This window comes from Vulpes vulpes, chromosome 9 (assembly GCF_048418805.1).
Source record: "Vulpes vulpes isolate BD-2025 chromosome 9, VulVul3, whole genome shotgun sequence".
Lineage (NCBI taxonomy): Eukaryota > Metazoa > Chordata > Mammalia > Carnivora > Canidae > Vulpes > Vulpes vulpes.
The window spans coordinates 107,136,623-107,164,541 of NC_132788.1; the positions used below are offsets into that span (position 1 = coordinate 107,136,623).

The 27,919-nt window shown below is 61.7% G+C and overlaps 1 protein-coding gene across 4 annotated transcripts; it reads right to left on the minus strand.

The window, feature by feature from the left end:
* Window positions 1-22: 22 nt before the first annotated feature.
* TJP3 (tight junction protein 3) lies at window positions 23-27,536 on the minus strand. 4 transcript variants are annotated; one of them, XM_072721773.1, is made up of 21 exons: window positions 27,215-27,536; window positions 15,571-15,627; window positions 15,332-15,441; window positions 14,537-14,639; window positions 13,993-14,320; window positions 12,940-13,043; window positions 11,853-12,018; window positions 11,512-11,620; window positions 9,490-9,548; window positions 9,184-9,250; window positions 8,818-8,974; window positions 8,074-8,182; window positions 7,762-7,999; window positions 7,459-7,670; window positions 5,257-5,352; window positions 2,671-2,741; window positions 2,140-2,350; window positions 1,815-1,915; window positions 1,413-1,667; window positions 646-692; window positions 23-226 (listed from the first exon to the last, which is right to left on the minus strand). In XM_072721773.1, the coding sequence occupies exons 2-21, from the start codon at window positions 15,616-15,618 to the stop codon at window positions 124-126; spliced, it is 2,694 nt and encodes an 897-aa protein (XP_072577874.1). In that variant the 5' UTR covers window positions 15,619-15,627; window positions 27,215-27,536; the 3' UTR covers window positions 23-123. The 4 variants fall into 4 exon arrangements, with proteins under 4 accessions (XP_072577874.1, XP_072577873.1, XP_072577872.1 ...); XM_072721772.1 differs by having other exon boundaries at window positions 15,320-15,441; window positions 27,215-27,400; XM_072721771.1 differs by lacking the exon at window positions 27,215-27,536 and adding an exon at window positions 25,626-25,735.
* Window positions 27,537-27,919: the final 383 nt, after the last annotated feature.

Genomic DNA, 27,919 nt, shown 5'->3' on the forward strand with positions numbered 1-27,919 from the left:
CTCAGAAGTCTCCAGAAAGCAGTGTTGTGAAAATACTCTTATTTATTAATGACTGGCAGAAGGACGCGGGGTTCTGGGTTCTGAGTGGGAAACTGGGTCCAGCCCCAGGGGACCTGGGAGGGGTCACAGGTCAGTGGCCGGGCCCCAGTCATAGCCGTCCTCATCGGAGGACTCCACATCTCGAGCTCGTGTAAACTTCTTCTTCAGGGCTTCCTGCCCGTACGTCCTGGGGATCAGGAAATAGAGGGGAGGCTGTAAGCCCACGTGGGGAGGCTGGAACTGCCCTTACCTTAGGCCGGCTCTCTGCCAGACACAGTGGGTGTGCACAGAGTGCACAAGTGGGGCTGCACATGGCGGGGGTGGGTGTGTGTGTGTGTGTCAGGCCTCCTTAACGAACTCCTACACATCCTTCAAAGCCCCAGCTCGTGTCCTGTCCTCTCCCAAGCTTTCCAGTCCTCCCAGGAAGCAGGCTCCTACTTCCTTGGCCCTGACTGCGTGGGGTGGGATCAGCCTCTCCGCCTTCATCCCGCCCACAGGGCTGGGAGCACGTGAAGGCATAGCTGGGTTCAAGGTCCCTTGACCCCTGTAGCCTGAGTCCCAGGAAGAGGGCTGAGGGACTCCAGTGTGGAGCGCGGGGGCTCTTACCGCATGCTGTCCTGTCGCCCCTGGCTGTGGTGGGGGTGCCTGTCCACCTGGGGGGAGGGGAGAAAGGAGGTCAGCACCTCCCCACCCTGTCCAGCTCCCCACCTGGGCCCAGACTCCACTGCCCACAGACTCCCTCCTCGCCCCACTCAGGTCTGCAGCTCCTCCAACTCTTAGTGAGAAGAGACACTGGGCCGGGGGGTGGGTAAGTAAGTCCAGGTATGCAAAGGATAGTGCCTGCCCCACAAGCAGGCTGCCACGGACAGCTGAGCAGGTCGGGTACTGCACAACTCCAGGGAGCATTTCCTAGATGCGTCCATTTTCACATCTCACCAGAGAGGGCCTGGAGGAAGGGGCGCCTTTGTCGAACTTCTAGAAAGGCACTGCGGGGGCTGAGGCAGCCTCACAAAATAAATTGCATATAAATCCTTGTCACTGGTCAACACCCAGGTCGTGCGGGCTGGGACTTGGGTAAGTGCATTGGGTTCAAACAACGGCTTGGAGCCTCAAGATCTATCTAGTCCGTTGTACCCAGGTTAGGGCGCACGGAGGTTAAAGCACTGGTTTTCCCAGATTAGGACGCACTGATGAGGTTAAAGCACTGGTTTTAAGTCGCTCAGGGACTCACGGTTCCCACACCCTAGGTCTGGGTGGGAGACACGGGTCTGAGCAGAGACGCCCCTGTTCGCCGCCTTCCTGGAGGGGACCCCTTTCCCCCGTGTGTCTCGGCCTCACCCCAGGACCCCTGCACGCCCACCCTGCCCGCTCACCTGGGCTCCTCGGGCGCCCGAGGCTCTCCCCTGATGCCGCGGGCTCCGGGGCTCCTCCAGCACGGGCTCCGAGGACCGGGCCAGAGCGGGCGCCGGCGGCCCCTCGTCCACGTCCGTGTAGCCCTCGCCGTCCGTGTAGCCCTCGCCGTCCGTCTCGTAGTCGCTGTTGACCCGGCTGTCGCAGCTCAGATCCGCCGAGCTGTCGGCCAGGCCGCGGTGAGGGAGCTCCAGGTTGTCCTCGGACGAGTTGTCCAGCTGGGGGCGAAGGGGGCGCTGAGCCAAGACGCCCACCCCCAAGCCCCAGACCCAGGACACCAGCCTTTGGCCTCGGTCCCAGCCGGGTCAAGACCCGAACCTCGGGCCAGATCTGGGCCGCGGACACCGCCCCCCCCACGCCCGTACCTGGTCCTCCGCCGTCCAGATGGGCCGGGTCTGCTGCTCGCGGACCACGGCCTTGAGCTCCTCGTACCAGGTGTCACTGGTGCCGCGCAGGGGGATGGTGGCTGCGCGGAGGGGGCGGCGTCAGGGAGACCCCGCCCCCGGATTGGCCCCGCCCCCGGCCAGCCCCGCCCCTCCCGGCCTGGCCCCGCCCCGTCCAGCCCCGCCCCTCCCGGATTGGCCCCGCCCCTCCCGGCCTGGCCCCGTCCCGGCCAGCCCCGCCCCTCCCGGATTGGCCCCTCCCCGGCCGGCCCCGCCCCGGGCCCCGCCCCGGGGCCCGCCCACCGACCCGTGAACAGGTGTTCGCTGTGCTTCCGAAGCTTCTGGGCTTGCGCGTAGAGGCGGCGCGCGCTGCGGCGGGAGGCGGGCGCCAGCCACTGGCGCAGGGCCTTGAGGGCCGCCCGGCTCTCGGGGGCGCAGAAGACCACGATGGGGTAGTACTGCACGTAGTTGAGGCGCTCGACCGCCGACGGCGTCACGTCCAAGAGCGCGTGCTTGTTCTGGACGGAGGGGAGGGGCGGACCGCAGGACCCGGGCCAGGTGAGACAGGTGAGGCAGGTGCGGCAGGTGCGGCAGGTGCGGCAGGTGAGGCAGGGGGCGATCAGACACGGAGGTGAAGGGCCAGGTGGACCCCAGGCTCGCGCCGCAGGCAGCCCGCGGGGGGCGGGGCGGGGTCCGTGACGGCCCAGGGCTCCCCCGCCCCCGTGTCCCTCGCAGGCCCCCGCATCACCACGCGGGGTGGGGCGAGAGGGGTCGGAGGCCTGGGCCTTGGTTTCCCGCCCTTGAAACGCCGCCCCCCCCCCGGGGGCGTCCTGCTTACCTTCTCCGCGATCACGCGCACGGTGTCCAGCTTGATGATCTTGGAGGGGCTGTCGGTCCTCAACACGCTGTCTGTGCGGGCGGGGAGATGAGGCGGCAGCTTCAGAAGGGGCGCCCCCAGCCGCCCAAGCTCCCCGCCCCCTGCCCCTCCTGCTGCGCAGCCCACCGGGGCTCCCATCGCCCTGACGGCCATCCTAAGGCTGCTGCGCTCGGCCTCCGGGCCCACCGTGGCCTTCCCGGCCACTGACCCAGCAGGCAGATGGGACTCGGCCTCAGGGACCTAAGGTCACGGGCTCCCGGTCGCTGAGCCAACAGGGGGGCAGGGGAGGAGCCTGATCTGGAGTCTGTGTGCGGAGGTGACCCCAGCTCTGTGGAGGCCTTTGCTCAGACCCTGTGGATGGAAGCGGCTCTCCTGCCCCCCATCTGCCCTCTAGGACGTGAGGTGGAGCGCGGCTTCCCCCAGGAAGCCCTCCAGTACAGCCAGGCAGCAGGAGGCACACCTGCCCTGGGGGGACCAGAAGGAAGGGGCGGTAACAGCCTTATGTGTTTTTTTAATTATTATAAAATACGTACAACATAAAATTAAGCATCGTAACCGTCTCTAAGCGCACAGCTCAGGGCACCACGAAGCACACTCACCCCACTGCGCACACCCTCCCCGATCACCATCTCCAGAACCTTCCATCTCCCCACACGGAGACCCTGTCCCCAAGAAGCACTGACCCCCGCCCCCCTGCCCCACCCCTGGCTCCCACCACCTCCTCTGTCTCTGTAGACGGGCCTCCTCTGGGGACCTCCTGGGAGTGGGGTCCTGCAGGAGGCGTCCTTCTGGGTCTGGGTCCCCTCCCTGAGCCCGGTGTCCTCAGGGTCCGTCCACGTGGGGGCAGGTGTCAGGCCCCTTCCTTCCTGGGGCTGGGTCATATCCCGGGTGTGGACGGGCCTCACCATGTGTCCCCGCTCCCCTGTCAATGGGTTGTGACTGCAGTGTGCCCGCGGTGGACGTGCTGCCGGGAGCTCGGGGGCGCGGGTCCCAGGCTGCGGCCTGGCCTTCACATCTCCTGGGTATAGACCCAGACGCGGACTCTCTGGGTCAGATGCTAACTCTGTATTTAAGTTTCCGGGGAGCTGCCAACGGTCTTCCCCAGCACCGCCCCCTCCAGCCCCAGTCACTTTGGGGCCACACCTGCTCCACACCCTCCGGACACCTGCTCCATCCGTCTGTTTTGCTTTACATGATGGCCCCTCTCAGGTGTGACCTGGCCTCCCACGTCGCCCTCTGAACCACGCCCTGGAGCCTCTTCCTCCCACCAGGCTGCGTCCCACAGACCCGGCCTCCCAGGTCGCCCTCCGGAAGGCTGCCGAGCCCCAAAGGGCCAGAGGGCCTCGCCTCCTGAGCCTCACAGCTCACGCGGGCTCCCCCACCCCACCCCCCGGCACCTGGGGACGCAGGCCACGAGCTGCTGTGCCACGCGCACCTGCCCTGGTCCCTCACCCGTCCTCCCGAGTATAACGGCCCCCGAGGGAGAGACAGAGAGGGCAAGGTGCCAGCCCAGGGGTCACCCCACCCTGCAGAGCAGGAACGGATTTAGGGCACTGATCCCCTGGGCCCGTGGCGTTGCCTGCAGCTCACACGCGCCCTCCTAATGGCCTCACTCGAAGGCCCGGCCAGGGGGACCCTCCGGCTGCAGAAGCCCCCCCACCCTGCGCTGGGGGCTCCCGACCAAGAGCTCGGCGGCTGCTCTATTTAAGCGCATCGGCTCCCCACAAACTTGTCTCCGCTGCGAGGCAGCCCCAGAGGATCCGAAACCCAAGGGCATGGCTGTACCCCAATGAAACTATTTGTAGATGCCGACATCTGAATTTCCTGTCGCTGTCACGTGTCACAAAATAATCTAACTTCTCTTCGGCCACTTAAAATGTGTAAATGCAGGGCTCCTGGGTGGCTCGGCGGGTTAGGTGTCCGACTTGTGATTTTGGCTCCGGTCATGATCTCGGGGTTGTGAGATCAGCGGGGAGTCTGCCCGAGACTCCCTCTCTCCCTCCGCCCCCCCAGAGCTCTCATGCTCACGTGCACACTCTCTCTCTCCATATATATATAAATAAATATTTTTAAAATGTGTAAATTCCATTCTTAGCAGGCGGTATAAAAGTTGAGGACCCAAAAAAAAAAAAAAAAAAAAAAAAGTTGAGGACCCAGGTTTGGCCCAGGAGCTTTAATTTGCTGACCCTCCACTCTAGCTCATTGCGAATTTTGGACCTCTCCCGGGGAACTTCTCTGTCTTGCTCAGTGCCCGTGTCTGTGGCTCAATAAGTATCTCTTCAACAAACGAAGGGGGGGAGCACACTGGCTACCTGGTGAACTGTGCTAAGAAGGATTCTGAGGCTCAATCCAGACTGATTCAGGACATCTGGCCCAGGCGTCAGAAGGGTGCTGTGACTCCCATTTCCCATGGGCTGTTCTAGCCCCTTCCACAAACAGCAGCGGCTCACCAACCTGCCTCGGCGCCCCCGCGGCAGAGAAACGGTTGTCAAAGGATCCCCAACCCCCTCCCGGCCAACAAGGCCGCGCTAGGACCTGTCTTCTTACCTGCGATTTCGAACTGGTCAGGCATCTCGGCAGTCAGCTTCTGCATAGCGATGTCCGCCACGGGCCCCAGGATCACCACCGGGCGCTTGAAGCTGGCTGAAGGGCACAGAAACCGCAACAGTCCAGGTCCCATTTGCAGCAAAGACACCAGATCCCGCCTTGCCCACGGCCGCCCAGCCAAAGACTACATCTCCCAGCATCCCCTGCAGGCAACGGCCACGTGACTCCATCCTGGCCAATGGGGCACGAGCACAGCGGCCTTGCTTCACCTCCTGGCCCCTTGCACCGCCCTCCCCAGGTAGGTGTGGGCGCGCCACCCTGCACCCCAGTTGCACAGAAAAACAAAGACGGGGGAGGCCGCCCTGGGCTGCATCTCGTCTGTGTCTGCAGCTGTCCCGGGGGTGAGGTGGGCGGCCGGCTGGAGCAGCTGAGCCTAGCGGACTCGGTGGTGGTGCTGGGGGCGCGACATCCAGCCCCCTGCCTGCTTTATAAATAAAGTTTTATTGGCACACAGTCCCAGGCACCCTTTCCATGCTGCCTCCCTGCTGGGCTATACCCTGCCCCCGCTCTTGTTCAGCGCCCCTGGACTACAGGCCTCTCTCTCTCAAGAGCTCCATACCTTGATTTCTAAACATTCTTTGGTCAAAATTAAGTTTTTGGCCTCTGAAGTCTTTCTCACAAAAATAAAACATAAATCCTTCTCCTCTCCCGGACCTTGGAGCATCAACTCAGCCCATTCCCATCGGCAGGTTGTTATTTTTTTTTTCTAAAGGCCTCTGCATCTGCTGTAATTCTCTCTCCCCCCAAGGCCGTGGGCCAGGGTTCACTTTCCTTCCTGCAATCCCGACGGGGCTGTCTCCCCACCAGAGGAAGGGTCTATGATCTATGTGCTGCTTCTGTCTGTATTTCTAAAGATTGGATTAACTTTTTTAGTTAAGATTTGTGACTTTTTAAAATTAAGGTTTTGAGGGCAGCCCAGATGGCTCAGCGGTTTAGCGCCGTCGCCTTCAGCCCAGGGCATGATGCTGGAGACCTGGGATCAAGTCCCATGTCGGGCTCCCTGCATGGAGCCTGCTTCTCCCTCTGCCTGTGTCTCTGCCTCTCTCTGTGTGTGTCTCTCATGAACAAATAAATAAAATAAAAATCTTTAAAAAAATCTTTGTAAAATATGTATGTTTTGAAACATACATGACATGAAATTAGTATTTTATTGTATGTACAGTAAAAGATGTACAGGTCAGTGGCATTTAGTACATTCACAGAGCTGTGCAGCCACCACCACTAAGTCTCAGAATATTCTCATCACCATAAGGAAATTTGTCCCCATCAGCCGTCACCAACCCATCCCCGTCCCAGCCCCCATGAGCCCCCTCCTCATCCGTGCAGGAACTCGTCCTGGACGTGTCACATATGTGGACTCACACCCCGTGGGGCCTCCTGTGTCTGGTTCCCTCCTTGAGGATCGTGGGCCCAGGGTCCATCCCCGGGGCAGCACATGTGGGCGCCTGGCTCCTGTCGGTGGCCAGGGGACATGCCCGCGCGTGGGGGACATGCTGTATTATATCCCTTCATCTACTGATGAGCATTTGGACTGTTTCCACATTTTGGCTGCTGTGAGCATGCGTGTGCAGGGTGGGGTCTAACGCCCGTTCACTGCACGCCTGTATTTTAAACGGCGTCTGCTTGGCGCCAGCAGCACCCACTGCGAGTACCGCCCCCTCTCGCTGTGCTGTCTGCAGCAAGCGCTGGCCACGTGTGGCCGTGGAGCGTGTGGCCGTGGAGCGCTCGCAACGCGGCTCCTCTGAACCAAGGCGTGCTGCTCTGAGTGCAAAACACACGCCGGAATTCGAAGACAATACACACGCACAAAAGAAACATGTGAAATACCTCACTAATACCATAACTGGATTATCTATTAAAATAATGGTTTAGATATAAATTATTTAACTTATCTTTAACCATTTCTTTCTCGAGATTACCTACGTGGCTTGCATGTGTCAACTGGAAATAGGAATGAATTTTTAAGGAAAGAAGCCCTTCCCTGTTTCCTCCCGCACCCTAAAAACTGGGTTATTTTTGAGCAGAGAGAGGTAAGGATGGCAGCTTCCGAAGGCTGGACGCGGATGGATCGTGGGTCCAGAAGCTCCGACAATCTTATGATGCCCCCGTGGGGCCCCCCACCCTCCAGGCCCGGGGACCCACCTTCTCGCAGCACCACGCGTTCATACGGTGGGTAGTGGCCCTGCTTGGTCAGAGCCGACAGGTCCTCGCGGCTCCGCTGGGTGGACTTCTTGGCTCCACGCCGCAGGCCCCGCAGCCGCCAGAACTCGGCCCTCGCGCTGGAGCCCACGGAGGCACCCGGCCCGGCCCCCACGGCGCGCTGGGCGGCCTCCAGACTGGCCAGCTGCTCGGCCCTGGGGAGAAGGCAGGGGACCCGTGACTGTGCCGCGGGGCCGAGCCGACGGCGGCGGGGAAGCCGAGGCCCCGGGTGGGCGGGGGGCGCACCTGCTCTGGTTGGGGATGATGCCGCGCTCCTGCTCCCGGAGGTCGCGGCCCATGCGCACGGCCAGCCAGTGGGTCCCGCGGGCGCGGCTCGGCCCGGGGCCGGGGCACAGCGTGTCCAGCACGTGGAAGACATCCCCGCGGGTGAAGCCCAGGCCCGACGGCGGGCTGGCCTCCAGCTCGAAGTGTGTGCGGATGTAGAAGGAGTCGCCCACGCGGGACTGCACCATTTTCCGGAAGACTGTGGAGTGGGGGGCTTGGTGAGCACCCGGGGGTCACCGCCCGGACCCGGCCCTCCCGGCCACACGCACTCACTGTCCTGCTTCCGCTGCGTCACCAGCTCCACTTCCTCGCCCGGCGGCAGCGCCACCAAGAACTGCACAGCCTCCTCCCGGGTCAGGTTCCTGAAGGGCACGTCATTCACCTGCCGGGAAGGGGGCGTGAGACGGGCCGCGGCTGCCGGGGGACCCCTGGTTGGTCACCCCAGCTCAGCCTCTGCAGAGCCCCTTCCCGGGAGGAGGACAGCAGGACATGGGAGTGAGGGCGTGGGGACAGGGATGAGAATGTGAAACAACTGTAAGAGGGGACAGGTGTGGAGGGAGGCAAGAGCATGGGGAAGGCAGGACGTGGATGAGGCCGCGATAGACACTGCGTGGTGGCGCACAGAGGGACTGGAGAGGGGCACGGGGGTCGTGGGGGAGTAGCCGAGGCCGTGACACAGACAATAGAGTCAGGACACGGTGAACGTGGCCGTGACACCAATGACCAGATCATGATGTTGATGACATGGCCATGATTGGGACAAGGCGTGACCTGGATGACACGGTCAGGCACACTGATAACCAGGATGTGACAAGGACAAGGTCATGACCCGGACAAGTCGTGCCCCAATCAGTAAGGTTGTGGTCCAGCCACCAGGGTCATGACGCAGGCAGAGAAACATTAAAGTGTTCAAATGTCTGCACGGGGTGTCGCCTGTCAGCGGGGGCAGGCACGGGGCGGGGGGGGGGGGGGGACGCGTGGGCGGGGGCTGCACACCCGGCGCCAGCCCCGCGTCACCTGCAGAATCTGATCTCCCTCCTGGATGCCCTGCCCGTCGGCCGGGCTGCCCTCCTGCACCCCCGACACGAAGATGCCCACGTCGTTGCCGCCGGCCAGCCGCAGCCCGATGGTCGTGCCCTTGGGGAAGCGGACCACCCTGGAGTCGGGGCTGTACCTGGGGGGGAGGCAGGGGTGGGGTCAAGCCCGAGTGGGTGCAGGGGGTGTGCTGGGCGTCCTTGGGGGAGCCCCGCACCGGCTCCGGGCCCCAGCCCCGCACGGTGGCCCCACCAACACACTGGTGCCAGGAGGCAGGACAGCATGGCAGGGAGGCGGCCCCGGGATGTGCGGGTCTGGGCGGGTGGGCTTTCTCTCTGGGGGACATACCCACGGTCCTCTGCGCTCTGGCTGCTGGGCACCCTGTAGATGTCATAGCTGCTGTGCCTGGGGACATCTGGAAGGGAACAGCAGCCTGTGTCCGGGCACACGGGCTGTTCCCGCCGCTGCACCCCTGCCTTGCGGCATCCCTGCCCCTCGGCGCCGTCACCCGGCCCCCCGCCCTTCCCAGGGAGCTGCCGCTGACCCCTGAGACCCGTGCCAGCCCTTCCCGCCCTGCCTGGCACAACCTCACTGGCTGGGATCAGAAAAACCAGGGGGATATTCAGAGTCACCACCCTCGCACCGTCTGCTCACCGGGTTCCGAGATGGTTCTGGAATCCAGAGAATTTTCCCGCCGAAGGGGGGGGCTCTCCCTGGAGGGAGACAGTACTTGGGTGAAGTGGGGGTGCGCGCTGAGAGGCGACTGGGGGATTCTAGTGCACGTGCACCCGGGTCCAAGGCCTGTGTCTGCCCCTCCCTAGCCGTGAGGCCGTGGGGCCCGTGCTCCCTCCGAGAGAGCACTGGGGACAGCAGAGTCAGGGCCACCGGGAGCCCTGGCTCCGAGGGACGGAGCTGGAGACAGGCGGTCACATGTATTATCTCAGTATTAGTGAGAAGTGGTAGCAGGTCCTCTGGCCTGAGTGTGTCCCCGTCCCCCCAACCCCAGTGGGATGGTTGTGGTTGTGGAGCTGTGGTGTCTGGGAGGTGACGGGTTTGGTGCGGTCATGAGGGTGCGGCCCCTGGGAAGGGAGCAAGGGCACAGCGGGAAGCCGTGGGCGGCGGGGTAAGGGCCCCCAGCAGGGGCAGCGCGGGCCGTGACCTTGCAGCCTCCGGAGCCATGAGGAGCAGCGGCTGCAGGCCCACAACCCCCCTCCGCCCGGCATTTGTCATCACGGCCTGAGCTGGCCGACTTAGACGGGACAGAAGGTCACCTGCAAAGCCCATCCGCGCTTAGCACGCAGGACCTACTTTCCAGACTTTCCCGACGCTTTCCGATAAACACGCGTGGAGGAAACCATCAGCCCCCATGTCAGCACTTCCCATGCGAGACCCCAGCGCTGGGTGATTTGGGGTGGGGAAGAGGTTTGAAAATACGACCCCCCCCCAGCAGGTCCACATCAGAGAAACGGGCCCCGCAGATCCTCCTCCTGCGCAAGCGGGGTGCCCGGTAAGGTCATGCGAGAGTCACCCCCCCAAAACCCTCGGAGAAATGCCGCCCTGGGTGCTCCCAGGGCACCCAGGACAGCAGCAGCACAAGAGGGGTGGTCCACCAGGCAAGGACCTGTCTCCTCCTGCCAACGCCCCACGAGTGAGCTCGGGAGTGGATCACCCACTCCCAGATCCTCCAGCCCTCGACGGCCCCCGCCAAGCCGCCCTGGCTCCAGGCTCTCAGACGCGGCCTGAGAAGGTTAACCGGGGTTCCGAGCTGCCGGGCTGTAGGGTAACCTGCCCCACAGCCACGGGTAACAGACCGACCCCCTGCCTCACAGGTGTGGGAGGCTAGGAAGGTTCCTGCTGTCGAATCCCCATTTGTTGGGCACTTAGGTTACTTTAGACATTGAGTCGTGTCCCCTCAAAATTCATCGGCTCAGCTCTCAAGCCCCAGCATCTTTGAACGTGGTGGTACTTGGAAATAGGGTCACTGTGGGTGTAATCAGGCGACAGGAGGTCCGAGGAGTAGGAGCGGGGTGGGCCCTGATCCCATGGGGGATTATAAAATGGGGACATTGGGGCAGAGAGACAGACATGTACGGGAGAGAGGATGATGTGCAGACAGAGAGGAGGTGGGCACGATGGGCTCAGGACTGCAGGGGAGGCTCCCAGAAGCTCCCAGAAGCTCGGAGAGCCCCGTCCCCACCCAGGCCTCCAGGGGAATGTGGCCCTATCCTCACCCTCATCTGGGACCCTGGAGCCCACACCCTTCTCCATCCTAAGCCACCAGGTTTGTGGCACTTTGTTACAGCCGCCACGGGACACCAGTGCAAGGTCACTGCCACCTGTCCCCGCCTGCGAACGTCACCACAGTGAACAAGCAGCCTCCAATCCCCCACACACATCCACGGCCACTTTGCCCCCAAGAGAAAAGCCCTAAAAAGGGGCCCTTTGTGTTTTGACGTCTCCGGGGATGTGCTGTAAAATTCAGTTCCTTCTGCTTTCAGGCGATCGATACCAGGTCCCCCCCTGCCCTGCCCCATACCAAGCATGCAGAGCCCCGTCCTGGGGGCCGGGAGGACTACGGGTGGGAGGGGGAAGCCTCTTCCAGGCAGGCCACCAGCTGGAAAAGACGTGCCCACGATCCCCTCCTGCTCCAGCGCTCTGGCCGTTGGGGGTACGTACCTGGGGGAGTCGGTTCCGCCGGAGTCCAGACTCCGCTGCGCATGCGGGGGTGGCGGTGGGACATGGGACGGCAGCGCCTGAGACACCTCTGAGCCCAGGGCCGAGATGTCTGCGGGGGAGAGCACGTCCCCTCAGGCCTCCGGCCCACACCTGCCAGGCCGGACCCATTTCACAGGGAGGAACATCAAGGCTCCTCGAAGCAAAGGAGCCCGGACGGAGTCAGGCTCGGCCACAGCCTCCAGCCCGGCTTACTGTGCGGCCTCGGGCACGTTTCTATGCCTCTCTGGGCCTCTCGGCCTCCCCTGGCCTCTCTCCATTCAACCTGCCCGGGGGCCCCTCACCGTCCAGGAAGGAGCTGTCGCTGTCGCTGTCACTGACGGCCGGCGGGATGTTCACCAGGAACTGCCCTCGGTCCCTGAGCACCAGCAGCGTCAGCTTCCCCTCGGACTTCTCAATCAGGCGCCGGGTGTCGCTCAGGGACAGATTCTCGCTGGACACACCATTGATCTAGAAGGGGGCCGGGAAGGAAGACAGGACGTGAGTCCACGCCAGATGGGGCGTTGGGGGGTGGATACTAGAAACAGCTTGCAGGGTGGGGTGGGGGGACTAGAAACACACAGTCCCCAGGAATTCATAAAAACAGACGTTCTCAAGAGGAAATAATAGAATTGGCTTCCTCCTGCTCGGAGGAGACACGCCCAGAAGTGACTCCCACAAGACCCAGAATCGGCCAGTTTTCTGAGGGGCGGGGTAGGTGCCAGGGGAAAATTAGAAGCAGGTTGATTCCCTCCAAGGGGAGTTTCCCAGGAAACACCAGGAACAAACATTAGAAACAAGTCTAACTAGGGGGCGGGGGTAGACAGCCAATCTGTGGGAGGTCCTGGAATCAGACACTTAGACGTGGCTTAGAAACTTCGTTTGGGGGGCACCCGGGTGGCTCGGTGGTTGGGCATCTGCCTTCAGCCCAGGGCGTGACCCCGGGGCCTGGGATCGAGTCCCGCATCGGGTTCCCCACAGGGAGCCTGCTTCTCCCTCTGCCTGTGTCTCTGCCCCTCTCTGTGTCTCCCATGAATAAATAAAATCTTTAAAAATAATAAAATTTAAAAAATAAAAAATTAGGAATGGCTAGAAACAGATTTTCAGGAGAGGAGTCTGGAAAGAAACCCACTGCACGGCAGAGCCACTCCTCTAAGCCTGGCCTCTGGACTGTGGGCCCCGACCCCCTTGGGCCGGCGCCCCCCGTGTGATTTGGCAGCGGGGGGGCTACTGGCAGCGTTTGGGCAGAGGCCGGGGACAGGGGCTCCCTGGGAAACAGGCAACAGCGCGGAAGGCAGCAGGTTGCAGCCAGCCCTGCCCGCCGGGTGGCAGGGTCACACCTCCAGCCTCCCGGTCTCCCTGTCCCGCCCCCGACAGGAAGCCTGGGGACACCTGTAGGATGAGGTCTCCTTCCTGCAAACCGCGATTCCTGGCGGCCAGGCCCGAGTCGGTGATGTGCTTGATGAAGATCTGACTGCCCAGGGTGACCCCGAACTCTGTGGGGGCGAGCAGGGAAACTGAGGCGGGGCCTGGGGTCTGGGCTGCGGGCTCCTCTCAAGCTCAGACTTCTCACCTGTCGTCGGCCTTCCCGCCCTCCGGGGCCGCCACCGGAGGGGTTGGGGGAGGCCTGGGACGGAACAGAGAGCCCTGGCCCCTGCCCCTGGCTCCCAGCGCCCTGCTGGTCACCGCAGGGGCTCCAGCGTGACCCCACGGAGACCCTTAATGACATCGCCTCCTGTTTTCAGGACGTGACTCTTGTTACTGAATTGCAAGGTGGGGACAGGGGCCCCGGTGCCACTTGTCACATGACATTTAGAATTCAAAGGTCACAGTGCTGCCACTGAATCGAGGTCGGGTCAGAGGTCACATCCCCGTTGTTTGTGTCACGAAGAGAATTCCAGGTTCGTGACTCTATCGGCGTCCCTGGGCCTCAGTTTCCTGGGGTTGCTCACCATTGCCACGGATTCAGCGGCTTTAAAGCATTGCTACTTTGTAATCTCAGTTCTGGGGTCAGAAGTCCTAAAACCCAGGGGCGGGCAGGGCTGGTCACCACCCCCCCGGAGCCCCAGGAAGGCCCGGCTCCGGCCTTGTCCCGTCCAGAGGCGCCCCCTCCCCAGCCCGCGGCCCCTTCTCCGTCCTCACCGCCAGCAGCGTGGGGTCTGCCCGTCTCTGGGGCTCCCCCCATCTGCCTCCCTCTTCAGAGGCCCCCCCGGAACCCAGGGTCACCCCCACCTCAGGGGCCTTGACTTGCCCTCTGCAAGGTCCCCTCATCATGGGAGGCAACGTCCTGGGTCCCAGGAACCAGGATGGGGACGTCCCTGGGGGCTTTATCCTGTCGCGCCCACGCACGCCACGCGGGACAGGGTGTCGGGCGGTGACCGGGGGGCCCCTCGGCGGGAGCTCTGACCCCACGACCAGCACCACGCCCCGGCCGCCCCGGCTCACCTTCGCTCTCCGTCCTCCGCACCAACACGGACTTCACGGGCCTCATGTGCACGTCCTGGCGCGGCAGCCGCTTGAAGCCGGACACCAGCGCCAGCCCGTTGGCCTCCGAGTTCCCGCCTGGGCTCCTGCGCCCACGGCTGCCAGCCTGGCTCCGGCGGCCCGTCCTCGCCCGGCGGGAGCGCTCGTCCCAGGAGCGGCCAGAGCCACTGGACGTGTCACCGTCATAGCCCTGGCCGCAGTCGGCCTCCTCCTCCGAGCCCCGGCGTCCCCGGCCGGAGGCGCCAGCCTTGGTGGCAGGCAGCTGGATTTTCCGGGGACGCTTCACCGTCTGTCAGGGGAGTGAGGGGAGGGTCAGCTCAGGGCTCCACCCCGTCCCCTGGGTGCTCCTGGGGGACCCCAGCCCCTCTCTGGGCCTCAACATCCAAGCTGTGAAATGGGGACAAGCTCACACTCGTTCTGCCCGTGGCCTGCAGGATGGGGGGGCTCAGCGGGGTGCAGCGGTGCCACTGTGCCAGGGGCTCCCCTCCCACCTGACCCCACTCACAATGTTGGCCAACTTTGTGCAGGTCTTGAGTATCTGGATGGCGAAGGTGGAGGTGACACTCTCCATGGAGACCCCATTCACCATGACGACGTGGTCGCCTGTCCTGAGGGAGGAGGCTGGGTCTCAGGGAGGAGGCCCCCGTCCCTGGTGCCCCCGGCACCTGCCCCAGTGCCCCACTTTGGGGCCATCACTCCCAGGTCCACAAAGGCCTGGTTCTAATTCACTGTCCCATGTCTCACAAAGACATCAATTCTTCTGGGCCTCGGTTTCCTCATCTGTAAAACGGGGGCCAGTCGTGGATGCTACTATAATAATAAAACACAACCACAGAACGGAGGCTGTGGCTATAACAGGTCTCTCCTCACCCCCATTTCTTCTGTCAATGCCCTCTTCCTGCTGTTCCCCTCGTTCCCTGTGTTTCAAAATCTCTCTCTCTGAAGCTGTGCCGGGGCTGAGCCGTGTCACCCGGCAGCCGCTCAGGTCCCAGAACCATTTCCCCCAACGTAACTCCCAGAAGCCCTACTGCCCCCCGGGGCTCAGAACCCTGGGTCTCCCTCCCTCCAGCCAAGACAGGGTTCCAGGACTTCTCATTCCAGGAATGCCGTGGGGCCACTATGACCCCGAGACCGACCAGGAAGGACTGGGAAGTGCCCTGGGGACAGTGAGGGCCATGCGGCCAGCTCCAAGCCCTGTGTCGACAGTGCTGGAAGGCACCCGGCACTTCCCTGACTCCCAGCACTGGCGCACATGGGGTCCCTCCTGTGGCCGGCACCCCCCACCCACCTTGATACTCACTGCAGTCTGCCATCCGCAGGTCCCCCCGGCACCACATCGGACACGACCACGGACCCACTGGCCCGGTCCCGGCCACCAGAGATAGCAATGCCAAAGCCTCGCCGGGGGTCCTAAGAGAGGATGAGGCAGACGATGAGCTTTTACTTCCCGTGGGCACATAGCTTCTCCCCTCCCGCTGAGCAGCCCGGGATCCAGGTGACAGTCTCGTTGACACCCATTCGGGGGGAGGGAGGCCTCACCCTGCAGAGCGTGGCCGTGTGCTGTTCCCAAATGGTCAGCTCCTCCATGTCCAGCACCTGCGGGAGGGAACGGAGGGTGGGCGTGAGGCCGTGGCAGGTTCCCTGGGGCACTCAGGGGCCTCCACTGCCCCGGGTGGGGGACTGGCTCTGGCACCCCCATGGTCCCAAGCCCACGGGCAGGTTGCCACCTCTCTGGAGACCTCAGCTTTTTCATCTGCAAGGTGGGTTTAAGTCAAGGTGGGGATCTCAGCCGGGAACCATTCTGCCCCCCACCCCCAGGTACACTTGGCAACATCTGGAGGCATCCGTGGTCGTCACAACCCGGAGTGCTGCTGGCACCCGGGGGGGGGGGGGGGCAGGATGCTGCTCAAGCCCCCACAAAGAACAGTCCAGGCCCAAATGTCCAAATGCCAAAGCTGAGACCCTGGTTTAAGTAAACCACACAGGTATCAGCAGAGAAAAGACAAACGGCTGGGGGGAGGGGGATCAAGCCCGGGGGTGGGGGTGGGGGGCCCCGTGCCTGGGGGCTCAAGCCAGGCCTGCTGCGCAGAGGGAGCACACTCAGCTCCAGCCACCCTGGGGCTCCTCAGGGTCCCTCCAACACCTGGGGCCTTTGCATGTGCTGTTCCTTCTGCCAGAAACCCTCTTCCCCCAGATTTCCACCAGGCTCCTCCCCTCACCCCTGCTCTTGGTGACTCACTTGTTATCTTATCTGCGCAGCCTCTCCACCTGCAGCGAGGCCAGCCTGCCATACAACAGACCACCCCAACCCCCTGCCCCAACACAGTGCCCTAATGCACACAACTTCTGACCCCTTGACGTCCTCTGGATATTTTGGGGGGTCTGTCCATCTCCCCTCTCTAGAAAATCAGATCAGGGGGCACCTGGGGTGGCTCAGCGGCTGAGCGTCTGCCTTGGGCTCAGGGCGTGATCCTGGGGTACTGGGATGGAGTCCTGAATCCGGCTCCCTGCAGGGAGCCTGCTCCTCCCTCTGCCTGTGTCTCTCATGAATAAATAAATAAAATCTTAAAAAAAAGAAAAAAGGAAGGAAGAAAAATCAGATCCAGAGGGACAGAGATTTTTGTTCGTCTCGTTCGCAGTGGAGCCCTTTCCACGTACTATCTCATTTAATGCACTCATTGAAGGAGATTTTCTTATCCCCCCCCCCACCCCACCGCACAGACAGGGCCGCAAGACCCAGAGAGGCAAAGTCACCTGCCAAGAAAACAGAGCTGACGGAGGTCGCGGCTGGGGAATGTGGAAATACCAGATTATTTTCAGGCCCGTGCTCGTGCTCTAGACTCTAGACTCTAGCCAGGAAGGCCACACTGCAGGACACCTGCCAGAGGGAAGGCGGAGGAGGAGCTCACCCCCCCACACACACTGGGGGGCCCTATTTCCCAGGCGAGGGGGCAGGAGGGAGGCCCTCCCCAGCCTGGCACAGCAAGTGGGTGATGCCCTCCGCAGAGGAACCCCCGCTGGCGGCTCCAGGGCCTTTTCTTAACGGTTCCCAGGAGAGCAGCATTCCTGGCTCCCAGGGAGGGGAGGGGGTGGAGGGGAGAGGAACAAAGCCAAGGGCGGGGCCTCGCGGGCACCGGGCTGCGGTTACCAGGGAGCCCAGGGCAGCCCTCACCACCCAGACTCAAACCCCTCTGCTGGCTGCCCCATGCCTCCTCCGGCCTCAGTTTCCCTGCCTGTAAAATGGGTAACCCGGGTCCCTGCTGCCTGGTCCTTCTCAGCGGAGGAGCCGGGGCCAGGCGGGAGCCCCACGCGTGAAAGGTCCCTCCCAGGGACCCGGCATTGGTTCCTAGAGGGCAGGATGCCGACCTTCCTCCTGTGCACGGAGGAGAAAACCCTGCTCCGTGCTGGCTGCCAATCGAAGCTTTACACGCACCCACTCGTTCAACCCGGAGGGGCCTTAGGCCGCGGCACCAATATTGTTCCTACACCAAGGGAGAGCAAAGGAAGGCCCAGAGAGGTCCAGAAGTTACGGGAGGTCACACAGCAGACGGTGGACACGGGCGGCCCGTCCCCCACCCCTGCTCCTCACCCACGGCATCCTGCTGCTTATTTCATTTTTTTCTTTGGAAGCGTATTTTCCAAAACAATCTTTTTCACTTGGTTTGATTTTACACTTTGTATCATGAAATGCCCTCCAGAATTTTGATTTCCTGGCCTTATTTTAAGAAACAGCCCCAGGGGGTCGCTTGGGTGGCTCAGCAGTTGAGCGTCTGCCTTTGGCTCAGGGTGTGATCCCGGGGTCCTGGGATCGAGTCTGCATCAGGTTCCTTGCATGGAGCCTGCTTCTCCCTCTGCCTCTCTCTCTGTGTCTCTCATGAATAAATAGAAAAGTTGAAAGAAAGAAAAAGAAAGAAAGAAAGAAAGAAAGAAAGAAAGAAAGAAAGAAAGAAAAAAAGAAACAGCCCCAGTGTACCAGTGCCCCTAGGGGGACAGGTGCAGGTGGCCAAGGCTCATCCCACCTCTCATAGGTGCCTCCACTGCTCTGAGGCCTTGATGAAAACCGGAGTGGGGGGAGGGCTAACCCGGCAGCCCCTGTCAGCCTAGTTCCCCTCCACATCTTTCCCTGACTGACCCCTGTCCCTAACACACCCTCCCAGGATTTGTGCACAGCCAGCCCTTGCCACTCGGGGTCTCAGCTCAAAAGCTGCCTCCTCAGGAGCCCTCCTTGGCTACCCAAGCCTCCCTGGCTCCCTCGCACTCTTCTTTGTTTTATTACGCTTTATTCACGGCCTCTGAACCATCTTAAATGTACCCTGTGTAATCACCGGTTGGCAAGTTTCTGGGCTTTCCTCTTGGGCTGTGAAGGCTGGGTGAGGCCGGCTATTTATTTGCACACTCTGGTGACGCCCACTGGCACCTCCTGGGCCTGGCGATCAGCCTCCGCCCCACGCCTTAGCAGGTGCTGCACTCTCTGGCAAACTCCTATTCATCCTTCACAGCCCCAGTGCCACTGTCTCTTCCTCCAGAAAATAAGTCTTCAGTGGTCCCAGACACACATCTCACATCCCTAATTACTAGAATTCGGGATGTCCCTGTCCACTGTCTCCCATACACACCTCTAGTCTGGGGCCTGCTGGTGGGCAGGGCTGGCGGCCCTGGGACCCCAGCGTAGTCCCCACGGGACCAGCAGGGAGACTGAGTTTGAGGAACAGGTACGTGGTGACATAAAAGGTATATTTGGTCAGGAAATCAGCCAGGTGTGTCGGGAATTCCTAGACCCCACAGCAGGTAACCCATCCAGGTGAGCTGAGGGGGCGGGGCCTGCGCCTTCCTCCCTGCCCGGAGGCTGGGGCGGGGGCTCTGACCCACTGACAAACAGTGGGGAGAGGAGGAGTCGCCCGGAGGGGCAGGTCAGGTGGTACCCAGGCACACAACCCCACGCCCTGGGCTCCGGGACTGGAGCCCTCTCTCCCCCTCCCCCCACCTCCAGAACAAAGGCCGGGGAGGCGGGCAGGGGGGCCACAGATAGGCCAGTCGGGGAGGGGATTCTGGAAGCTGTTTCCCCGGCAGCCAGGAAGAAAGCTGGTGGCAAACAGAAGGGCCCAGCCTCAGGGCTCAGGCCGGGTGGTCTGGGCTGAGCCACATTTCCCTATGGCCTCAGTTTACCCCCATCCCCCCCAACCCCCGGCGCGATCTCCCACCCAATACCGCGATTGTGGAAGAGTCTGTTCAAGCTCCATCCCTGGACAGTGTGGTACCCCAAATAGAGACACGGAGACCCCCTCCCTCCAGCATGTTTGCTTCAGTGGAAAAGGGGCTCTCGACCCCTAAGTCTGCCACCCCTGTACACAGCAGGCGCCCATACATGCTGCTTCCCTCTCCAGCAGCCTCGTGGCTTTCCCTGAAGCCACTCCAGCCCACAAGAGAAGTCACTGCAGCCTTTCCACTGTTGCTCAAGCTCAGCCGGCGAACACCAGGAGCCGGACGTAAACATCTTTATGGGGCACCCCATGCGTGCCGGGCGCTTAAGACACATTTTCCTCCTGGGATCCTCCCTGCACCTTCTTTAAAGCGAAGATCATCACTTTTATCGGAGAAGTACCGGGAAGCCTTGATTCACTGGCCCAGAGTCATACAGAAAAGTCAGAATTGGAACCCAGATCCACCAGGTAACGGAGGCGGACCTTGGGGGCAGAGAAAGACCCCAGAGGCAGCTTTCAGGGACCTCGCCGCGCGCCTGCACCTGCGTCCGGGCCTCAGTTTCCCCATCCGCCATCCGGGGTGGTCTGGGGTCCCGGGTCCGGGTCGCAGGCCCCACTCCTGCTAGATCCCCTCCCCCGCCCGCCCTTGCGGCTACTCGCCTGGAATCTCACCGCCATGGTCCACCCCGGGGCTCTGCGGGGCCCGTGCCCCTCGGGGGCCTGGACGGGCAGTCGGGCCCCACCTGGGGGCGAGGCAGGAGGCCGCGGAGGCTCGCGGCGGCCCCGGCGGCGGCCCTCGCCCTCCTCCCGCCGGCCCGGCCGCGGCCGCTGCACCTGCCCCTCTTCCTCCGCCCGCCCCGCCCGCCCCGCCCCCGGGCCGCGCGGGGCCGCCTCCGCCCGAAGCGCGGGATCCAGGCTCCGGGCCGCCGATCCAGGCCGGGTTTCCCAGCCCGCCGCGCCGCTCGCCCGCCGTCGGGGCTGGAGGCCGGCGGGACCCGGCTGCCGGGAAGACCCGGAGGAGCGCGGGCGGCGGACCGGACGGGCCCGTGGCTCGGCGCCCGGGGCCCGCGCGCGTCTCCGGGTGGGGACGCCTGTGACAGCGGGGGCAAGCGCAGGGCCGGGGACCTGGGGACACAGGCCTGGGCCTTCGCGGGGCACCCCGGCCGCGGGAGGTTCACCCCCATCACACAGACGGGGAGACTGAGGCCCAGGGAGGTCAGCCGCACCGACCTCCTGAAGGTGCTGGGCACCCCCCTGGCACCCGGAGAGCCCGGTCCTCACACCCCGCAGGGCGCCGGGCCCCCAGCTGAGGAGGGCGGGCCTGGCCTGGCCCAGAACATTCTTCAGGCTCCTGGGAGCAAAGGTCAGGCTTCCTCGTGGGCCTTAGAAGGTAAGATCTGGGAAGGCCGGGAGCAGAGCACAGCAGGACCCCTCCTTGGGGGGGAGGGAGGAAGGGACCCCGGGGGGAGGGGGGCTGGAGCTGCCCCTGGCTACACCCCGTGCTCCTCACCCCTGTACGTGTAAATATAAATATGCACACACACCCTGAGGCCCAGCTCTTGGGTGCCCCACCTCGCGCCAAGGTCAGAAGGCAAATCTGGGCAGAGGCCCCTTCCCAGCCTCATGCAGGCAACTCCGGCAGAGAGGAGCCCCACGGAGCCCCACGCTGCGGCACAGAAAGGCAGAGAAACAAGGAGATGGGGTGTGTGTGTGTGCGTGTGTGTGTGTGTGTGTGTCAGGAAATGCTTCCTAGAAGTCTTCTTCCTAGAAGAGGGAACACGGCATTGGGGTTTTGAAGGTTGGGTAAGAGTTTGCCAAGGGAACGACGTGGACGGTATAATCGCTGTAATAGACACGATGTAATAAACATTTTCGAGGCCCCCAGAGTTGACTTCTTACCCCTCCTCACTGCAGTACCTCCCCCCCAAAAAAAAACCACTAGTCCTAGAGCCCAGGCGGCCGGAATGGGCCCCTCACGCATCTCCAAAGGTCCCCAAGACAGTCAGTCTCTGCAGAAACCCTTCTGAGGATCTGCGTGAAACCTCGGGGCTGGGGGGGAAGCTCCGTGTCTCGCAGTCACCCCCCCACCCCCCGCTGTCAGGCCACCAGCAGGCGGCACACAGAACAACTTGAGGTAGAACAAGGTCAAACGTTTTTTTTTCTTTTTAAGTCGCTGTGTATTTGTTTTAATGAGTCATAGGAAAACATAAATAAGCTCCCCACTGACACGCGGACGAACGTGGGTGTTTGCGGCCATGAGCACCCGGAGAGGCCTGTAGGTGAGGAGCATCCTAAACTCCCGCTCCACTACAGACCTCAGCACCATCATGGGGGGAACAAATGGGTTGAATTTGTAGGTAATGAGCCCCCTGGTGCACGTCTACTGAGCGTTTGCTTTGCCCCGGGTACACGGGATGTCCACGTGTCCACGTGTTGGCAGCCTGGCTGAGTGGCACGAGCCGCCAGCAAGAGCTGGATTTGCCTCCCACCCCCATACCCACCCCGTATGGCTCTGTTTGACCCCGCGCCCCTAGCTCCATACAGCGCTTCTGGCTCACTATAGGGGAATTTGCCCCTGGGGGACACTTGGAGATGCCTGGCACCAAGTAGGTGGAGCCCAGGGGTGCTGCTCATCCCCGACGCCCAGCACTGTTCCCCATAACGAATGACCTGGCTGAGAATGTTAATGGCACTAATGTAGTAGAGTAACCCCACTCTGGACCAGCCTCGGAAGGGGGGCAACCACCCCAAGACGCATGGTCTTCCTCCAACCACCCAATGTCCTGCCCCCACCTATTCAGGCTCAAGAATTCTCAGTGGCTCCTTAGTACCCATCAGATGACCCTGTGCTCTAAGGCAGAGTTTGTGGGGTTTTTGTTTTTTTAATTGGGACGCCTGGGTGGCTCAGTGGGTGAGCATCTGCCTTTGGCTCAGGGCGTGATCCCAGGGTCCTGGGGTCAAGTCCCCGAGTCCCCGCATAGGGCTCCCTGCAGGGAGCCTGCTTCTCCCTCTGCCTTTGTTTCTGCCTTTCTCTGTGTATCTCTAATGAATAAATACAATCTTTAAATAAATTAAAAAATAAAAATAAAGTGAGCTCCACACCCATCGTGGGGCCTGAACCCACCACCCCGAGATCGAGAGTCCCGGGTTCCACCAACTGAGCCGGCCAGGCGGCCCACCAAATGCAGGGTTTTGAAAAAGGGTGCATTAAAATGTTTTTAATTAAAAAAAAAAAAAGGAAAAAGAAAAAGGGTGCGGCCAGTGCTGCCCCACAGGCTGGAGGAACTGGCCTTAAGCCTGCTATTGCAGCCGCCACCCCCCACCCCCAGCCCGATTACTGTAAGGAAATAAAATTCTGCTTTTCATCAATCGACTCCATTCATTGTTTTTATTCAGTCATTAACTCAACAAAAATGTGTCAGGTCCCTGCTATGCACCAACCACAGAGGGGGGAGCCGTAGGGACCGACTTCCCATCTGAAATTTCAGTGCCAAATTCAACCAGGCGGGGAGAGTGGGGGAAGGCGGGTCCCAGAAGGACCCCTGGGACGACCTTGCTCCACTGATCCTGATGCTTATGAGGAAAGGAGACCCAAAGAACGTGGGGGCCGGGGCTGAGGCCCCCTCCCCCCCTCCAGAGTGCTGGTCACAGAAGAGGTGAAAGCCTGGGGGTCAGGAGTCACCTACTGGCTTGGGGCCTCCCCGGTGAAGGCTGCTTTGTGGGGCTGTAGGAGGCTGAGGCTGTATCTGTGGCCTGACGGTGTCATTGGAACCCAAGAACGCCCTGGAGCAGCTGTGCAGCCTGGCCGGCTCTGGCTCAGTCATCTGCACTTACTGAACACCACTGTGTGCCCAGGACTGACGAGACAGACCTGAGAGAGGCACACAGTAGTCGAATCGTTACGTAGCACAAGTAAAAGGGACCACCTAGACCTCTGAGAGCATCAGCGGGGGACGTACGGGGGCTGGGGGCTCAGGGAGGGCTTCCCCAAGGAATGGCCCTTGAAACAAAAACTGAGTTCAGGGGCACCCGGGGGGCTCAGTGGTTGAGCGTCTGCCTTTGGCTCAGGGCGTGATCCCGGAGTCCCAGGATCGAGTCCCACCTCGGGCTCCCTGCATGGAGCCTGCTTCTCCCTCTGCCTGTGTCTCTGCCTCTCTCTGTGTGTGTGTGTCTCTCATGAATAAATAAATAAAATCTTAAAAAAAAAAAAAAACAACTGAATCCAGTAGGAGTGACCTAGGTGAGAGGGGTCTAAGCAGACGAACAATTAGACCTAAAGGAGATGAGGGAGGAGCCCTGGGGAGATCTAGGTGTTCCAGGCAGCTGCACGGCCTGTGCAAAGGCCCCGGGGCAGGACAGGGCTGGCGTGTTGGAGGAACAGCCAGGAGGCCTGTGTGGCTGGAACAGAGTGGGCGAGGGGGAGAGAGGAGGAGGAGGGGACGGCGGGAAGAGGAACAAGGAAGGTCCTGTACTTGGGGGCCCTGGGGAGGACTTGGGCTTTTACTGCTGGAAGGTGGGAGCCCTGGAGGGCAGTAGGCAGAGGGGGCCTTGGTTTGGGTGCTCGCAGGCGCCCCCTGGTGGCCACTGTGGGAGGACGGCCCGCGGGGGTGACCCGGAAGGCCCAGCCTGCAGGCCCTGCAAGATGTAGCTTGGAAACAAACAAACGTTTTACTTTGAATCATTTAAAAATTGACAGAAAAGGGGACTCCCAGGTGGCTCAGCGGTGGAGCGTCTGCCTTTGGCTCAGGGCGTGACCCCAGGGTCCCGGGATCGAGTCCTGCCTCGGGCTCCCCACAGGGAGCCTGCTTCTCCCTCTGCCTGTGTCTCTACCTGTCTCTCTGTGTCTCTCCTTAATAAATAGATAAAATCTTAAAAAAAAAAAAAAACTTGACTGCAAAGTTGCAGCTATAATTCAGAGAGTCCCCACATGACCCTCACCTGGTCTCCCCCAGCACTAACGTCTTCCACGACGGCGGTTTGTTGTCAGAGCTAATACATCAACATCCCACCACGGTCACCATGAACCGAACGGCAGAGTGCTGGTGCACACACACACGTGCACACACGTGCACACACACATCAAGAACACGGCAACGAATGTACAGATAAACAATAAGCCAGACACTAACCACGGGGCAATAATCAACAGTCTCCGTTGAGCAAAATTCGTTTGCGTTTCTATGGACCAGAGTCAAGTTTGCCGCGCTACCAGTCAGCTCTAAGTCACAAGAGCTGTGAAATAATTTTTTTTAAAAATTAAAAATTAAAAAAAAAAAGTTTCCAGGGGCTGTACAATAAATAGTCCAGAGGCGACAGGAAGCCCCGGAGGTTTTGGAGGGCGCACCAGAGCCTGACATTGATCGATACTCCGTCACCGCACAAATGCTAAGGACCTGTTGATGTCTGTGAGCTAAGGTCACAGCTTGCTCACTGCACGTTTATTTCCGGGGCTACTTTTGGAGGATCTGCTGTCCCTGCTGGTCTGTGAGCCCTGCGCCTCCCTGTATCACCCCGAGTGCCTAGGCCACAGCTGAGATGATCAGAGAGCTCCTGGGGAGCCACCCGAGACTCTGATCAGAGTAGGAACACCCGTGCCATGTACCCCGGAAGGACAGACTCGGGGTGTGGCGGGTCCAGCCACAGAGCAGGTAAGGACTGGCGACCTAGGGGGGGCTTCCCTGAGGGCCGGTTGAGGGGAGCTGGCCTGGGGTACAGGCACAGAGGCCAGGCTGGTAACAGGCACCACCAGGGATCTCGACAGACGGACAGGCCTTGGCACAGATGGCATGTGGGGACCCCCCCCCCAGCCTTGGGAATGCCGTGAGATCACCTCCATTTGTCCCCACTGGAGCCTTGACCCCCTCCTGTGGCACAGGGCTCTCCCCGTGGTGCCCCGGGTCCCCCCATGTTGCCAAGCCCTGGGACCTTCCTCCACCCTCCTGTGCCCACAGCCCTCCGGGGCTCCCACTCTCCTAGGGGTAAAGGCCTGAGTCCTACCAACACATGCAGACTCCTAGGCCCTGCACGACTTGCCCCCAGTCCCCCCCCTCCTTCCTTCTCCTCCTCTCCCACTCCACTCCGGTCACACGGGCCTCCTCGCTGTTCCTCCAACATGCCGGGCCCAATCCTGCCCCAGGACCTTTGCACGGGCTGAGCCATGTACCTGGAATGCTTGTGCCCCAAATCCTCACTTCCTTTCTGTCTCCTCAAATGTCCCCCGCTCAGCAGGGCCACCCCGATCTTTCTACTGCGGTTTGTAAAATACCTCTCTGCCTGCTTCACTCCCGTCCCTGTTGTTTCACATCTTGCCCTCCATGGGACTGACCAGTCTTTAACCCCGGATACGATTCACTTCCTTATAATACGTCTTGTTTCTCATATGTCTTCACCCACCTGAATACAAGCCCGCCAGACCAGGGATCTTTGTCGGTCTGGTTTCCTGCCCAGAATCCCCAAGGCCCCGGAACGGCACCCGGCACGTAGTAGGTGCTCAATAAGTGCAAGCTGGCTCCCCGGGCGGCCCCTCCTCCCGGTGGCGTCTCTCGCTAACCTCAGCCCATTCCAAAGGGTGTCAGGCTCCTCCCTGAGCAAACACTGCTTCTGTGGCACAAGGCCAGGCCGAGGAGGAAGAACCGGAACCCAAACTGGCCTCAGTGGACTTTCGCCAGAACTCAGGGCCACGCGGAAACACTGAGCCGCAGAGGCAGGACTTTTACAAGATGCTGAGCCGGGAGTGTTTGGTTTTGGGGGGGGGAAGGAGGTAGGAGGCAAGGGCAGCCCCCAGACCCCCCCACTCCCCTATCTGCCTGGCATCCGTTCTCTACTGTGCAGCCCTGGGCAAGTGGCCGCCCCTCTCTGAGCCCGAGTTCAACTTCTGTCTAAGGAAGGTGGATGGGGCATTGCGGCAAGCTTGGCACTCTGAGTCCCGATTTTGGGTGGGACAGTTTACACCCAACTCCCCCCGTGCCTGAGAATCTATTGCCCACGCTCTCCTTTGCTGCCCTCCGCAGCCCTGGGCTGCACCGACTCGGATTGCACCCATTTCACAGAGTGGAAAATTGACGTTTAGATAGGCTGAGCGGCCGGGGGCATAGATCTCCCAGACTCCGTGGATTTTCTCTCCAAAACCCCAGGCAGGTGGGATCCGACAGTCAAGATCTGTCCCCCATGCTGGGTCCGCACCTTCCAGCCAGACTCCAGATTCGCAAGCTCTCCACTCCCTGGGAGTGACCCCAAATTCCAGACCAGCTGTATGCCTGTGCCCCCACCCCGGCCCCGGGGGACTCTCTCTGCCCCAGACAAAGAGGCGTGAGGTGCAATCGGACACTTGGCTGGCCAGGAAGCTCTCTTTGTCCTGCACTTTTGGGAGCAAACGACCCAGAAAAGAAACCTCTTGCCACCCAACCCCGTCCTCTGCGGTTTCTGGGCTTCCTCTGCCCCCAGGGACCCCCAGCACCTTGCCCACCCCCACCCCCTTCTTGTGCTTCTCCATTGGCGGGTGCTGCTCAGAGAGGGACTCCAGATGCGTGAGATAAGCCCAGCACGAGACCCCTCCCCGGGTCCTGCGGGTCCCAGCAGTAGGGGAGGTGGGGGCCGCTGCCTGGAAACTGGGGAGTCTCCTCGGAAGCTCCAGGAGGCCCACACACCCACCAGGAGCCAGGCTGCCTCGCCTGCTGCCTCCCTGCGCGGGCCTCCCCGCCCCAGCGTGGGGGGATCAGGGACCAGCCCCTGCCTTCTCGGCCTCCCTGGCCCCACCTAGGTCCACAATGACCCTTTTAAGTCTCTGGCTCTGGCGTCCTGGGCAGGTTGCCAGGGGCGCTAACTTCCAGCCAGAGAAGCCCGTAGAAACTTTGTCAAATGCCCACACGGGAGTGTGAGTGTCCTGCTTTCAGGGGCAGCAGAGAGGAGGTGACGGGGGTCCCAGGACCGGTGCTGGGGAGCTCAGTCTGTGTCTGCGTCGTAGAGCAGGGCCAGGGACTTACCTGTCTAGGAGGCGGGGTGGCCTCTGGGCAGGCAGCAGGAGCCAGGGCTTGGGTGCCCGCCTGGCATGGGGTGGGGAGGGGACCTGAGGTTTGAGCTCTGTCCTCCGCACTGGGTTCCCCAACTTTTCCTCCCCCGTGAGTGCAGCGGCTCTGTCCCGTGCCAGGTGGAACCAGCAGGACCAGGACGGGGTGCACAAGGCGGCAGCAGCAGCACCAGCAGCAGCGAGTGAGACACCGGCAGCTGGTTGGGTGTGTGGCTTTGTCCCAAGGTGCTCTCACGTGGGCGTCGCTGGCCTTAACCCCTGCTCGCCCGGAGGGACCGCCCCGCTCACAACTCTTCCCTTGCCGTGAGTCCCTGGCATCACCACGGGACTGGAAGGAACAGGTGGGTCATGGACGCACCTGGTGGCTCTCCTTCCCTCGGCCCCCCTGCATCTGAGGCTGGCAAGCTCTGTGGGGGGGGGGGCAGATGTGCCCCCCGCAGATCACCGCTCGGCTGGCTCCCACCCGCGGAACACATCTGAGTGCAAATTCTGCTCCTCGGCCACTGCCGCCCCTGAGTGGATTCCTGTGCCGGGACTGGCCAACCATTTCCCTGCTGGGCAGCTGTGGGCAAGTCACCGAGTGTCCTCAGTTTCCTCACCTGAAAAATGGGAAAAGCACCAGCCCCTGCGTCCTGGGGCTATTTGACAAGTTGGATAAACG